The sequence below is a fragment of the Sander lucioperca genome, chromosome 15 (genome assembly GCF_008315115.2).
Source record: "Sander lucioperca isolate FBNREF2018 chromosome 15, SLUC_FBN_1.2, whole genome shotgun sequence".
NCBI classification, from domain to species: domain Eukaryota; kingdom Metazoa; phylum Chordata; class Actinopteri; order Perciformes; family Percidae; genus Sander; species Sander lucioperca.
The window spans coordinates 18,427,754-18,443,800 of record NC_050187.1 but is presented as its reverse complement, the minus strand read 5'-3'; the positions used below and the strand labels follow the sequence as shown (position 1 = coordinate 18,443,800).

The 16,047-nt window shown below is 37.7% G+C and overlaps 2 protein-coding genes across 6 annotated transcripts in view; one reads left to right on the top strand and one right to left on the bottom strand.

Moving 5' to 3' along the window:
• Window positions 1-16,047, top strand: part of mcph1 (microcephalin 1) — a 32,803-nt gene that overhangs the window by 11,783 nt on the left and 4,973 nt on the right. The window contains exons 14-15 of one of the 5 annotated variants that reach the window (XM_031303826.2): window positions 15,243-15,284; window positions 15,435-15,489. The exons of 3 other annotated variants lie outside the window; for them this stretch is intronic. In XM_031303826.2, the coding sequence (XP_031159686.1) occupies window positions 15,243-15,284; window positions 15,435-15,489 (97 nt within the window). Of the gene's footprint in view, window positions 1-15,242; window positions 15,285-15,425; window positions 15,490-16,047 lie in introns of all 5 variants that reach the window. One more of the 5 variants, XM_031303818.2, reaches the window with a different exon arrangement.
• Window positions 2,504-15,677, bottom strand: angpt2a (angiopoietin 2a). The gene is made up of 9 exons (XM_031303845.2): window positions 15,040-15,677; window positions 10,626-10,781; window positions 9,383-9,504; window positions 9,043-9,281; window positions 8,532-8,659; window positions 8,069-8,170; window positions 7,298-7,464; window positions 5,587-5,717; window positions 2,504-4,180 (listed from the first exon to the last, which is right to left on the bottom strand). The coding sequence occupies exons 1-9, from the start codon at window positions 15,307-15,309 to the stop codon at window positions 4,008-4,010; spliced, it is 1,488 nt and encodes a 495-aa protein (XP_031159705.1). The 5' UTR covers window positions 15,310-15,677; the 3' UTR covers window positions 2,504-4,007.

Sequence of the window (16,047 nt, the reverse complement as noted above, 5' to 3'; positions counted from 1 at the left end):
CTTCCTTTGTCTCACTCAGACTAGGTTGTGTAAGTGTGCCAATTTATAACACTAATAACCGTACCACCGGCAAAATACCTGTGCTAATTAAATCCATACTTTAATGTTACTTTATAACCATCAAGCCGTTATGCCTGTTTGGAAATGAATATCTGTGCTGAAGTGTTAAATTAAACAACACACCACTTCTCTCTGTACTCGGTCTGATTCTGGTGGTTGATTAACGCATATTTTTGCTGATTGGAGGCTGGATGGGTGGCACATGCAACATGACATCATGACTTCGCGTAAACATATACGCCACTTTCCTAAAGCCCAGTGGCGTATTATCTGTATGCATTTTGAGCTATCCGCTTGTATGTCTACGCTGTATACAGCGGACGGCAGTCTGCAACATCACAGCGTAAACATACACGCCACTTTCTAAAGCCATGTGGCGTGTTATCGCGAGGCTACGGTTGGGTTTAGGAAACGTTCTTTTTAAAGAAAAACTGGGTTGGGTTTAGGAAAAGAACAAACGTGGAAAGGAAACATCACATGCGGGACACAAAGGAAACGTCACACGTGGGACACGATCCCCGCTCTCCTGGGTGAAAGTCCTGTGTTTTACACATCCTCCACCCCGACCAACCTTCCTACGTGGATTTTCGCCCTTTAATGCTACTTGCTACAGCGTCAATTCACACGTAATCCCAAGGTAATGTAAGTCAATGGAGGCCAAACGGCGTTGATAAACACGCTAAAAAGCGAGTATGCATCTTGATAACATGCCAATAATAGCATACGAATTGGCTTGTCATACATACGCCACTTCATGAGATCAGTCTGGCACATGGCTCACCGCCATAAGCCATGTCTGTAATCACTCCAATTACACTCCAGTAAAATCTGAATCTGCAATGTAACCAGTAACATTTCTCTGTCAGCTAAATGCATTAGTACAATGTTTTCCTCTGAAGTAGAAGTATACAGTAGTACAAGTCAGTAGTATACAGTGGGGTTGCATATTGAATTGCATATAAGTGTTCTGGGGTTATTCTGTAAGTAATTTTGTACAGTGGTTCTGGAGAAAGCTACAAGCAGCAATATGACAGGTCAAGCAATCAGCCCGTTCCTGCACGTTCCATTATAACACGGTTTGGCTGGGAAGACTGGCTGAGCAGGTTCGCCTGTACAAACATCTGAATGATTCTTCATGTACAGACCAAAGGAACAGTTACTAAATAGCCTTAAATATGTGGTAAGAGAGAGCCAATACACTGGGCAAAGAAAAAGGCATTTTGCTGGAGGGTGTGTGGGAAAACATGAGAACGCTTTGTCAAAGCTTAAAAATTGTCTAATGGAAAGAGTTTTCATAACATCGAGAAGCAGACAGTAATTCTGACTTGGAGATCAGCGACAGTAACGTTAATAATTGGAGTACACAAATGCAATGTTTGGCGGTATGTCAGTGTTTATCATGGATCTGTTTACTACTGTTGCCAGACAGACTGCTTTCCTTTACTTCCACTCTCTACTTCTTCTCTACTACTTCTTGCTTATTCACAGATTGTTTTATTTGGTCGCCCCCTGATGTTTCGGAGAATACTGCAACGAACAATGTGTTGAGCATAAACTTCTCGGTGCATGCTTGTAGCTCACATACCATCTACGGAGGCCAGTGCCACGGTGTCTTGCACGAGTATAAACAAAGCTTTACATGCGAAAACAGGCGATCGGCACGCAGAGTGGGGATGACAGGCACCATTCTCCCTATTACAAGTCAGAGTAAGATCAAAATGATTTAGAAGCTTTTATTTTAAGGTAAAAAAGTTACGTAATTTTGCTTTAATATACTTTTAAAGACAATGGTTTACATTTCTTCAGTTTCATAGTTATAATTATTTTCTTTATATAAATGATTTTCTACATATAAGTCATCTTTGGAACGCCCCATTTTGATGCACAAAACTAATAAAGGCTTGTAAAAGCAAACCCGAGGAAGTTGGACGGAAACCTGCTAATTTTTATTGCCAGTCATCCATTTTCAGTCCGCTTGTTTTTCCCGAAGCATCCTGTGTGAACTGTGAATGTTGCCTCTTCCTGAACTCATCACTGTCCGCTCCTGCCACTGTGAGGGAAGACGTGGGGTCTTGATGCAGACACATTTCAACACATTTCCTCTTGAAATTGCATGATGGCTTTTGTTGTGACAAAGTATTTTTTATGTCCCCATGGCTGTTTGTCATTCCTTTACACTTACGGATGCATTCCAGCGTTTGGCAACCACATGCTTCCCTCTTTTATTTATTACCTGTGCCCTGTGGAGCGTGATGTTGCCTTCAGATGTTGCCAGGTTTATTGATAGAAACTGATTTTAGTATTATTTATATATTATATAATATTGTTTTCACATCTTTTGGATATCTTGTAACGTAAAATGATGTGTCTCTGTTCAAATAATGATGCATGACCTCCGAAGACTGAAGCTTACATATGACATGAGGCCGATTTGCCGATTGCCATTTTAACTTTAACTCAACCATTTGTGACAATGAAGGTTCTACTGTAACTTTTCCTTTATATCCGTGCATAAGACCATTAAGGGATATGTTACAAACAATGATCAGGACTGCTTTATGGCTTTATTGGACTGATCTTTATATTAATCTGATGAAGTACTGTTCCTTGATTTGTCAGGTATTTAATTAGCTGAATTAGCCAAAAACAGAACATTCCCATGTGGCTGTTTTATCCATAAACAACCCCAAATTGACTGTACCACAACATGTATCAATATCACACTATAAAATTAACATATACTGTGATAAAAGATTTGATCCATATTGCCCACTATTAACTTTGCCCATATCGCTCTTCTGAAGATTTGGTGGTTAGAGTTGAAATGTGAAGTTAAACTGTGATTAGTGACCTTAAAGCAACAATAGAAAATGCAACTTTTGAGCATTTCATTTTTTTTTATTTTGTACTTAAAGTGATACAACGTTGCTGAAAAAGTTGTGGTGATCTGGCACTTTTGTGTCAAACAGAAATATTGTTGAGAAGGACTTTAGAGCTTACGTTTTAAGCTCTGTGCCTTGTGGTTATGTTTAGTCTTCAACTTCAGGTATTTAACAGCTGGTAGAGTATTACAGTCATACACTCCAAAACAAATCTAAAGCCAGTGTTTACTGGTGAGGAATTCAGCTTCCTCACTTCCAAAACCTTTTCATAAATTAGGATTTTGAAGCTTTAAAAGAAAGATTGCATAAATAAAAATGACTGCAAAAAGATCATCATGCATGAGCAAGTGGGAAGGTGCTGCAGAATTATATTAAAAGAATTCCACTTAGTGTAGCCTATGTGCAATAACATTGTTAACTAGCTAGGATTCAAGATGTCAAACTAACAAATCTCCATCATATATAATAATGTTAAATATCAAACTTAAAATCTACATATAAATTAAACAACAAATGCACATACATTCTCAGGAGAAAAACAGCATCGTAAGAGAAACATTTTCTGTGGCATTTTTTTACATTTGCATTTACATTTTAGGCATTCAACAGAATCATAATCACTTTGAGCCAGTTTTTCTGTGTTGTACCATTGTCTCTTCTTTTTTTTTTTTTTTTTACAATGACTTAGGCAGCTATTATTTAAAACATAGTTAAATGGGTGCTTGGACATTACAATCTTTAAAGACATTAGATTAAATGTCACAATTTACTCTGGCCTCTTCTGACTGGTTAGCTAGCTGTAATTACTCAATGTAATTATTATACCTAATTATCTATACATACCAGTCATAAGTATTTTCAGTATAGATATTTGTCATTTTGTCAGTCTCTATTTCAAATTACTGTACACATAAACATGCACAAAATATGTCTTTCCAAAGGTATGTAAAAATATGTTCATGAAGTGCTTTGGTTCCCTTGAGAATATTTATTTTTGGTTTTGTTGTTTGTTGCTGTTCGTCAGCAGAATTTCCCTCCCACTTTGTTTAATCTGAGCGTGACAGTTCAAAGGGAACCCGAGAAGTCTGCTGGTCTGATCATCATTGTAGTGGACTTCAGTGAGTAGCCCGAGCCTTTCCAGTAATACCATTTGATTCCATTGAAGCGATTTGAATTTTGGCCTTGTTGGTAATACATCCCATTCAAATTGGACGGACCACAGGCATCAAACCACCAACCTAGAACATCAAACCAAACGTAAATTTAGATGTAATGTTATCAAAGAGGATAATGCATGCAACTCTGTATAACAGGGATGGCGTTTGCTGTATTTTCTATAGTATGATATGGTAACCTGTTTTAAGAAGTAGTTTGGTGGGCTAAAAACTCACACTTGTCACTATAGGATACATTGTATCCTATAGCTGCATGATTGTACATAGCTATAGGATACTTTTCAAACTGCAAAGCCCCTTTCAGAGCTAAACCATCTTTTTGTTCTCTTGTGGTGACTTTCAATGTATTGGCAGGCTTTTTTTAACTGTGCCATCTGGAGACTGTCTACACTCTTATAAAACCTGAACCGTTAAAAAGCTGTGACATCTACTATATAGAATCAATAGAGAAAGTTGAGATTTAAAAAAACAAATGAGCATTAAATTACATTTTTCAAGCAATAATGCTTGAAAAATCTATGTAATGAAAAGCATTAATGCACTTTTCAACTGTTTTGCACTTTAGCTGTAGCTCAATCTATGTCATGTCATTATGTCATCACACAAGCAACTAGAAGCTACTTGTTAAAAAGTGGAAATACGTGTCATGGTGTCAAGGCAGGCATTTCACATTTGACAGCATCTGATTGGATATGACAGTAAAATTGCTACTGCTCTTATGTAGAGGTGTCATCATAGAGATTGTCAGTTATCGTGGACACATACCCCTTTTAATTTGAGTATAACAACTGGGCTGTCATTCGTTGTCCATAGGAATAGCATGTATATCTGTAAACAGCGTTCAAGTAAACCTGAAAATCTAATCTTTCAGTTAAAAATAAATGATTGGAGCTGGTAATATGGTTTAACATACTTATGGTTTCATACAGATTTAGTAAATTAATTCAAAGCAGATTCTGCTTTACTCTTTAACAAGGTCAGTGTCAGTCATGATTGTGCATAATGTGCATATGAAATCCCCTGTGAGAAAGGCCTCATGGGAAAAAGGGAGAGGGTTAGGGTTTTCATGCTTTAATGCTCACTTGGCAGACCCTAATTCAGAGGGAGACAAACTTCTGGCAGTGGAGTCACTTTCAAGGGAATGGAGGAGGACCTTTAAACTACAAGAGGAGAGAGGGAAAAGCTCTGTTCCCAGGCTGTGAATGTCAGCCATTGTAGGCGCTGAATTCCCCAATGAGTTGATCAGTGATTAACTTTGAGCTAATTGTGCTCTTTGACCTGGCCACAAAAGTAAAGGAGCCCTTACAATGCCCCTTGAATATTTTGAATTTTTTTTTGAGTTCCAAGATTTGTGTGGGTTGGAATTTGTTCCACAACAAGTGCCATCACGAATCAACGTGATTATTGTATTTTCCTGACGAGCACAATTATTCAAAAGCTCAAGTTATTTACAAAAATGTGTTTCTTACCCCCTGTTGTCAGTTGTGAACATTTGCAAACACATTTGTCGTTGTCCGCATCCTTTGTACTGAAATCACTTCCTGGCTGCCCGATGCTGCTTATTTTGCCTGCTGTTCCACTGAAGCCTTTAAGGTGTATCCTGTAGAATGGAAAAGGAAAAATGAAGGAGGAAGACTGTGATTGCTGTTCCTCAAAAGGCAACGTCCAACTCCCTTATACAGTTCTTTGGCCACAGCTTCACTAGTACTGGGTCTAAAATGGGTTTTGGCATAAGGATTGAAGTGTGTGCATTTTGCATTACAGTTTTGTTCAATACTATACAGTAATGTTCATTTTTGTTGATTTTTCTGCTTGTGATTTTCACAAGCAGCTTGGCAATTTGATATGTTGTCATGCTATTTTTGTTTTTTTCCCCAAAGGATTTGTGTTGTGCTATTATGTGAAGGTTCTTTGTAAGAGCTATTTGGAAATACTGAGCCAACTAACTGGAGACATAGTCAAGTAGACTTAAAAAGAACTGTGTTGAATTGGAGCATTTCAAACTTTGTTTTTCAAATTCAAAGGAAGGATCCATTCCACTCTTGAAATCAGCTTAGATTTGGAAAATAAAATACTTCTGAATGTTGTGTTATTGCCAAGAAGTGCAAAGTTAATGTTCAAAAACCAAAGCATTTTATGTGTTTCCTATTTTTCAAACACTGGCCAGTTTATTACCTTTTTTTGGGGCTGATTCCAGTACGTCAGTATCAGGAAATAGATACAGCAAAGAACCACCATCTAGAGGAATTTCTATAATGTGTTTTGCTTTTAAGTAAAACTAGGAGGTCAGCATTTATCTTGAGCTATTTTTTTCAAAAGTAGGTTTCTGGAGATATGTGTGATACGGTCCAAGGACACTCTGTCAAAATACATTATCAGTCAAGACTGTAGAATTAATCCTTCTTGCACATTAATGTTAGTACTTAATAACTAGAGTGAATTCAGCACTGTCACTGTGTCCATTAATGTGGTGTCATCTTGCCTGTCAGTGAACCAACTGTAGTGAACTAGCCTGATAATCTGACTGAATCGTCATTATTATATTTATTTGAATTGCTTAAAAAAAGCAGATGTGGGTGACGATTTAGAAGTATGGAAAAAATGTAGGTATGATGAAATAATTACAACCAGAGCTTATATGCTTTTAGCTTTGGGAAGAAATCTATGTATAAAATAGATTGCCATTACACTACATGTGGTGCTTTGGAGATGATTTTTATGCATCTTGTTTTAAGGACTATTGCCTCTGTAGGTTGTCACTAACATAGTTTTTAATTTCTTCTTCTTTCATAATAATTGCAAGGCTTTAAGTTTTGAGGCTGTGGTTTATTTTCGGACTTCTTTATCCTTAACAACTTGAGCTACATGAGCTGTACATTTTTGACTTAAAACAGAAATTAAACAAAATGCTCAGTATTTGCTACCAAGCATCTGACCCACATTATGTTTTTATTTGATTATTTGTTTTTGGCATTTTAGGCCTTTATTTGATAGGACAGCTTAGACGTGAAAGGGAAGAGAGAGGGGGAATGACATGCAGCAAAAGGCCGCTGGTTGGATTTGAACCCGTAGCCGCTGCAGAGAGGACTGAGCCTTTGTACATGGGACGCACGCTCTACTAGGTGAGCTACCCAGTCTCCCCGACCCACTTGTTTTTTTGATGTTGTCAGTACAACGTACCTGTAATTTTGTGCTTCACTGTCGAGAGAAAACTGGTCATATTGTGAGAATCCAGAGTTTCCTTCCCAGTCGCTCAGCTGGATCCTTAGATTATAGGACTGTTGAATTGTCAGTGTGGAGACAAATTCATTTCCTAACCAGAATTCACCTGAAGGATCTCCAAACCCCTGAAAAGTCACAAAAGAAATGCAATTAAACTTTGTTGAACCCCTGCAGGAGGGGCTTGTAGGTTGCTTTTTCCATTAAAAAAAACAGCAAACAGAGGACCACCATGTACATTTCTTGGCTACTACACTGAACGTTATTTTCCCTGTAACTAAAATATTTCATCAGAATACTGAAGATACTTTCAGCAGTTAAACAAATATTCACATTCCCAATGAGATGTTGATAAAAAAGTATGCCAGTTTTTACTGAACTTGCATTGTGGTAGGAAAAAAGGAAATGGCATGAATGCTTTCCTCGGTAAAGATTGCTTAGTAGGGACTTGAGGTTCTTTTTGGCACGGCGTTGGCTCATTTATCTCCTATTTGGCATTGGCAATACTGGTCTATTTTGGCGACTCATCTAGACCTCTTTTTGATTGTAGATTTTAAGTTTCAGATGCACTGCTCTGTGTTTGTAGTACAATCACCAGGCCTTTAAATCACTCTCAGTTGATGGCCAAAACCAAATTTGCTCACTGTATTGGAATGAATTGCATTTGGAATGAAAACCGTAGCCTAGGTTATATTTTTTTAAAGGGAAGAATTACTTCTTGATAGCTTTTACCTTTTTGTACTCTTGCCACGTACGGTGAAAGTCAACATGGCCGTCAAAGCGTTTTTGTAGTACTGTCCACCCACCTCCTTCTGTCTCCATGTCACAGAAAGCCTTCAAACACAAGGAAAAAGGAGTTGCTACAGTTAAAAATGAATTCTTTGTGAGGAATTGATGCTCATTTATAATTTGACAATGCTGTCTTATTTGAGTTTGTTCAAAACGTGTTAAGTTGCACGGAAGGTACACAGAATTGAAGTCCAAGTCTTAACTGAAAAGTTTCTAAGGAGATCACCATTTTAGCTCAAGCATGCACATCATTAATGGAAGTCTAAGAACATTTTAATTTAACTTCCCCGCCCTCAAACACAATACTGTTTACTGAGCACTTCCAGAGGTTTTATTTACAAGATTGAGTAAGTGTTGATGGGTCAGTGCATGCCAAGTCTGTATCAATTTAACAGGATTACTGTACCTTAACCTCTGTTGTAGTGTTGGGTAATGTGAGAGTGTAGACTCTACTTTGGGTGTTTCCTGCCTTGAAGACAGCAGCACAGTCCATGAATGTGGTAGGAGTGTCCTGCATCATGACAGTTTTGCTCTCTGCAGAAGAAATCAGCCTTGTTATTTTGACACACAATTGTATGGCATTTAACCGTCCTCCTTTGATAAGTTCACATCGAGGGAAAAAAAAGGTCATTCATTTCTTCAGTGTTACTGCTTTTACAGTGAGGCATGTGGTAATTAAAGTTATGTGATCTTTTGTGTAATTCATGACAACTGCACAACAACACATATTGGCCTCAAAAAAAAAAAGTTGTTGCAGGGCCATTTGATTGGATTAGTTTGTGCAGGTGTTAAATTGATTTCAAGTGGCTACAGCAGACTGTGGTTGGCAGTTCCCAAGTATGGATGTGTTTTACAAATATGAATAAAAACTTAAGAGTGCATCAAAGAGGTTATGATGACCTGAAGTGCGGACTCACCTCGAGCTGAACCGACAGAGATGGTGTGAATGAGGTTGTTCACGGTGTCCAGTAGCTCCTGCTGCTGACGCTGCAGTACAGTGTTGTTGGAGGAGACTTTGAGCAGCTGCTGCTCCAACTCGCCGATTATGGAGGTCTGCCTCAGTATTAGAAGCTGAAGCTGCTCTTTTTCATCGCGAAGCATCTTCAGCTCCACCTGCCTCTGCTCCTCCATCTCCTCCACCTTTTTCTCCAGAAAGCTGGGAAGAGGGTAACAAGTTCAGCGGTGCACATTAGCACAACACTGTACAGTTTAGTATGGCCTGTGATTTTATGATATGTTGCGATTTGATGTCCTCACCTGTTTTTGTCATTCAGCTTGCTGATGTCATTTGTTTGGACAATTAGTTGTTTTTCCAACTTGTTAGTTGACAAGGAGTTTTCAAGAAGTTGACGCTCAAGTCGAGTTGTATGATGAATTACCTAAAAACAAAAGAACAAGGCGAAGCAGTTCAGTCAAGCTGTGTACAAGAGATATCTTGTAAAATGGTCCATTCATCCATCAGTAGATTTCTAAATGCTCTTGAGTGATATAAACACTTTGTACTTCACATTAGCATCAAGAAGGTCTCAGGATCCTCCAATAATGCTATTTGTTTCTCCACACAACACAACACGGTCTCAAGTTTAACTCACAACTAGATACAGGTTGTGTTCTACTATTGACATTTTACTGTGAAATTATGAAGTTGCATCTGACATTTCTCCAATACAGTATGCAAATAACAACATGACTTGCAGCAATTTAGAAAAAAGAAAGTAAAAAAGCATGTAACATAGAAGAAGGTATGGCAAAAGAGCAATAAACGTGTATAAAAATCAATTTGTCAAAATAGTTTGGATATTCAGTTCTGTCTTCTATTAGTGGGTCAAGTTCAACACAAGCCCAGTTTGCACCTCTAGCGTGAACAACAAACAGCCATTTGCAAAAGGCAAAAACATGACAGGAAAGAACGACCAAATTCCAATACAGCAGACATACCTGAACAAGGGAAACATTCAAAATCCACCTATTTTCACAGACAGACGTATTGAACTAAACTCTGCGGTTAGGGACCTTGCCTCTAATTTCCCAGTTCGGAGGAACTGAACTCAGCAAAAAGCAGGTTGTTTACATGGATCCTAGCTATGTGTCTCCAATGGAGCTGTTGATGCCTTTGAACAGACGGATGTCTGATTGTGACAAACTGATAGACCCTTTCTTGGGAATACGAGTGTGCTAATAACAGGAAATGCTGTACAGTTGGCTCACATAAGGTCATTGACGTGTAGCCACAATAATAAACTGACGCAGTCATGCCTGTTTTTCCCTCTGCATATTTTCTTTTACATTATTTAATGCAGTGTATCGCAGAGCACACTTAGGCTTGCATCTTTGAATGGAAACAAAGGAATGTTAAACATGTATTCATGTCATTAAAAAACAACTTGCGCCACATTTACATTAGCATGTTATTCTGTTAAGAAGCTTATTATGCTATGTGTAAACTGTTTTGACAGTCCTGTTGCATAGCCTCTAAAAGTAGCGGGCAATACAGCCTCACCTGTGCCTCCACATTGGTCAGTTTCCTTGTTTGCTCTGCGGTTTGACTCAGCAGGTTTGTTCCAATTTCAATCATCGTAGCTGTGTGGTTGTGTACAGCAGTCTGTTGGATTTGCACCATGTCCTGCTTCATGCTGTCCTGTATGTAGTTCTCCAGCTGCAGCACAGAAGCAAGAGAATTAGCTTGAGACAGTTTTAAAGAGTCACTGATTAGATTGTTCTTGCAAATGCCATTAGGAGCACTAGGAGGAGGCAGAGGAACATGCTTTTCTCTAAGATTATCTGTCTCGTGTACTACTGTAAGTGACAGTGTGAGCAAATATGACAAAAGGTTATTTTTACATTTGTTTTCTACTGAACCTTTAACAACCTGTTTTGGAAATATATTGATGGTGCTATAATAGAGATTTCTGATCAAGCACCATTGTTCAATTATTTAAATAGAGCCAAGGATGAAGTTGAACAGAACTGTCCCATGACGAGGTATTTTAAATAGTTTTTTATCATATGGTGTCAAATATATATTTAAAAGCTTCTTTTAAATTCACACATGAAAATCATTGTTTTGTCCTGAAGGTCAAAATGTGGAAAGTAATAGATTGTAATATTTTCTTAGTAAAGTAATATTACAATACGAACTAATAATAAGAATCTTGAAACAAATGAATTTATTTATTTATATCATCTTGACTTATGCATGGTAAAAACATTTACAGTTGTGATGTAACCTTGCCCATATCAAACCTCTTAATCATAGGAATAATACAATGAGCATAGATGGCCTCAGGATGTGAAATGGTCAATGTTTCATCTTTACGAGATTTGTTCTCATCTACCTTACAGTATTGCCAGATTTAGACCGAGACCAATCATTAAGTTATTTCCTGCATGGTGTTCCTGAGTGGCAATCGGGTCATACGACTCGTAAACAGGATGGAAGTGTTGAATGAGGAGTTACATCCTTCATGACAGTATGACATGTGTGTGCAACTGGAAACCAGTGTAGTTTAATATCTTTGTCATCTGCAGTAAGTTTGCATAATCACTTTTGTTACTTACTCATCAGTCAGCAATGCAACCCCAAACAGACAGATTTTATTATTATTTTTCTTATGGAAAATACAAGTAACATTTGCAATTAGTGCTGATTTTGTTTGTCTTCCTTTCATGACGTCAAGTTTGTTTATGTTCTTGGATACACAAAGGGATCTGTAGTAGGTGGAAGGCTGTCATTTGAAATTTTGGCAGGATGTCCCATTGACAGTTATTGATCTAATCAGTTGTTTACTTCATGCGCCTCAAAGGCGTCAGTGAGGAGTAACTGTGTTCCTCAACACATTGTTTTTCCTCAGTTGTCATTAGCTGGTGCAGTGTAAAAAGGAAGGAAGGATAAATTAAGTGACTATTTTAAATAGATAAATCACACCTGATGGAAGTCTACTGTTTACTGATTTGGAAAATCTTTTTGAAATAAAGCTCAGAAAAAGCATTTTTGTGGATCATAGGACGGTTACTTTTTGTAGACATCCTGAATATTTATGTGACAGCAGTGTGAAGTTATTTAAGCTTTTAAGTGACTGATTCCTCTAACTTAGGTGGCGATTAGTTGTTTTCTCAAGTTATTTACACTATTTAAGCTCTTCCATCCCTCAAGCCACTTCTGTAAAAAAGGCACTACCATGATTAAGTAAAGTTCTATATCATCCATCCATCCTATTTCCTTTACCTGTTTAATTCTATTTAGGATAATGGGGAGCAGAAACCTATCACAACATGGAATGGGTACATTATACCCTATGCACCTTTTAATCAGCAGTATAATTACATATATGATTTTAAATGAATTAAGGCTGCACCCATGGTAGCAAGCTTACTTACTTAGTATTTTGTTTTACTACTGTCTAGCTGTAGGATAAATGTGGCTTTCTTTTATCTGTGATGACATAAGTTGTGACAACTGACCTCTCTACCACACTTTACAGCTTATCAGGCTGAATAATTAAATAGTATTTTTTACATACTTGTTCTGGGTTGCTAAGCTAATAATGGCCATAGCACACTTGCCTACTGATGGAGGTTTACAAAGTCTATGCTAATTTTCCACTTTGCAGAGCTGTGGTAAGGTATGCTATTTAATAGTGAGAATCTGTATTATATTTGGGTGCTTTAGTTCATACAAATCAGTTTTGTTCCTTATGGCAAAGTATCAAGTTTAAAGTATCAAGGGTGTGCAAAAGAATCGATTCACATTTGTATCGCGATTGAAGCTCTACCGATTCAAAATCGATTCATAGAATTCCAAAAATCGGTTCTTTTTTATTTATTTTTATTTTGTAATGGCGTGTATACTATTGTCCTGAATGAGTTTAGCTCGACATTCCCATAGATGGTGCTGCATCAAATTCACACTGACGCCTGGGCACTCTTGTTATAATCAAAAGAAGAACGAGTGCAGCAGAAGTAGTTTAGTTGACGCAAACAATGGCAAACCTCACAGAAAGAATTATTCAACCTGCTCCATCCTCATTGAAGGCGAGAGTTTGGGCACATTCCGGCTTTTATAACCTCAAGGGGAAGATGGAACTTGATAGGAATCATGCTATATGCAGGCTTTGCAAAGCGAAAGTTAAGTATTTTGGAAACACCACAAACTTGAGAACTCCCAGGGTACGCCATCACCCAGAGATTAACATTAAAGACGTGGACGAACAACAACCTAAAGTACCTAACATGCCAGTCAACCTTTCAATGCTCTAAACTCCCACCAAACTCTGAACGAAAAGCTCTTTTTATTTAACAGTTTTATTTTATACTTGAATTAAATGTATTTGAAAGCTGGCCAAAGCTTGGCACTTTGCAGTTTTTAGTTGCAAACGTTTTTATTTTTGTATGAAGACATATAAAGTAATATCAAACTACATTTAATTTGTTGTTTATTTTCTTTTAAATTGTATGTCTACTGCAATCACATTGGAAAAGTAACTACATTTACATACTGTGAATTGTTTTTTTAACCGAGAATCGTTTTTGAATCGAAAATCGATTTTGAATCAAATCTTGAGCCTAAAAATCAATATTGAATCGAATCGTGACAATTTCTGAATCGTGCACCCCTAGTATCAAGTTAACTTTAGGAAAGAACGTTTGTGTTGTGAAACTTTAACCATCACACCTGAGCTGAGATTTCTCCCATATTTATCTTCTAATGTGCAAATTAATTTGGTGAAGTCGCACAACAGAAGAACGCACTGGAGTCCTTCATTTAAACACAAACAGCTATGTTGATACAGCTAAATCTTTGGTGACACATCATTAATCAGCAATGCTTCTTTGTAGGAGTAGGGAAAAAAATTGATTGGGATTGATCGGGATTTTTTTAGACGATTTTTAAAATTGATTCTTTTCCCGAGAATCAATATATATAAATATATATTTCCATTTCCAGCAAAAACAGAGCGAAAGCATAAAATACATGTTATGTACTTCTTTACAAATTAAATAAATGTCAGACTGACTGACTGACATGTGATGTGCATTCTTTTTTATAAAACAAATAGTTTTTAGAGATGTCTAATGATATAAATTTCAATACTATTGAATCGCAATACGTGTAGAATCACAATAAATGAAAATCGCAATACAAAGCGAATCGGCATCCATGTATCGTGAAAGAATCGAATCGGTACAAAACCTTATCGACCCAGCCCTACTTTGTATTTAAGAAATATGTAACCTGTGTCAGATGCGGAATTTGTAAAATGTTCACTTGTCCTGCGAGCAGGCTTTGATTTCTGAGGCAGCACTTGAGCTTTTGTGCCCTCTGAGCGCTCCTGTGGAACAGATCGGAGCTCTTTTTATGTTACGAGATGGGAATTGTGTGATCAAGTTGTGAGGTGTTCTTGTCTTGTATAGTTCTGATCAGTAATCACACTCTAAAGAGGGAGAAGAGAGGGAGGTCGTTCACTTCTTTCAATCACACAAGTAATGGCTCAGCAAACTGAAAGCAAAGTATGCATCCCTCGTGTAGACAGCTGTGTTGAGTTATTGTCAGTCATTAAACCCATCATGTCCTTTTGCACTGACAGTATTAGATAATTCATCAAACGTTTTAGTGGTCTACATTTCATCCAAATTATTCTCATGCTCTATACTAGGTGTTTGATTTTCTTTAAAATGCTAACTTTTTTCCTTTCCAGAAAATTGTAAGGAAGTATGAATGTCTCCAGTGACACCTGTGTAGAGGAAATATAGCTCCTCAGCACGTCCTTTTACACATCATGCTGCTTCAGATACCTAAGTATACTTCATCCTATTTACCTCTGAAACGATCACTCTCAAATAACTGTAATCAAGGCAGTCATTGATATCGCAGTCTTATGTATTGATGTGATATCATGGGTGTGACACAAGTTTACCTTAAGCAGCCACTGTGTGTTGTTCTCCATGATGATCTCCAGTTGTTCCAGCCTCTGAGCCGACTCCTCGTTGTCCACAGGTCCATCCTTTTGAACTGGATAGTTATAGTTGCTGCTCTGGGTTTGGCAGTTTTCCTGCTCAGGCAGCAGAAAGGTGTAGCTACACGGCCCGTTTTGGATCTGATATTGTCTCTTACCCACAGCACTTTGTCCTGTCCCCAGACAAAGGCAGAAACTTAAAACTAGTAAGTCCACATTCAGCATCTTCATAGTATAGCTATATATAATATTTACCTTAAAACAAAGTTAGTACAATTATAAGTCAGTTGACCTATCCTTAATCTTCTCTCAATGACTGGATGTCTTCCCTCAACAATCCTCTTGAGGTTCTGCAGACTCCTTTTATTACCTCTCAGTGGAAGGAGGAGAAAAAGGCATCAGGAGTTAGAGGTAGTGTGTCATTCCCTTTAGGTTACCGGTGCCAGACTGCATGTGCTCTTCTCATCAAGCCCCCAACCACTTGTTTGAGCTGCCCGTGGCCCCTCTGATTAGCTAACTGTGAGTCTAAACCACTCCCCCCTCACTGCCGCCACTCACTGTGAAGAGCAGTGAAGTGGAGATTCCTTTCAGTGCACACTCACTTCACAACAGCAGATGCACAAAACTACACACTTTCCACTATATCCTCTGTTATACCCACATTTTTTTTTTCTTTAGTAGAACAGCTACTCAGGATGCAGCTGTCCACATTCAGCACACACTGTGATAGTAGCAGTGTCCATCCCATTCATTGAAAAATATTTCCCGGTCTACAACAAACACACTTGCATCTTTAAATGGGAGATTTAAAAGAAAAATGTTCCTAATTTCTTCTTATAGGATGCTAAATCTATATTAAAATCAAAATCCACTGAAATCTACTGATTTTCCCTTTTGCTGAGAACTTTTTTTCCATTTCTTTTTTTCACCAGTTTGATTTATTTCACAAGTTCATAATGTTATAAAACC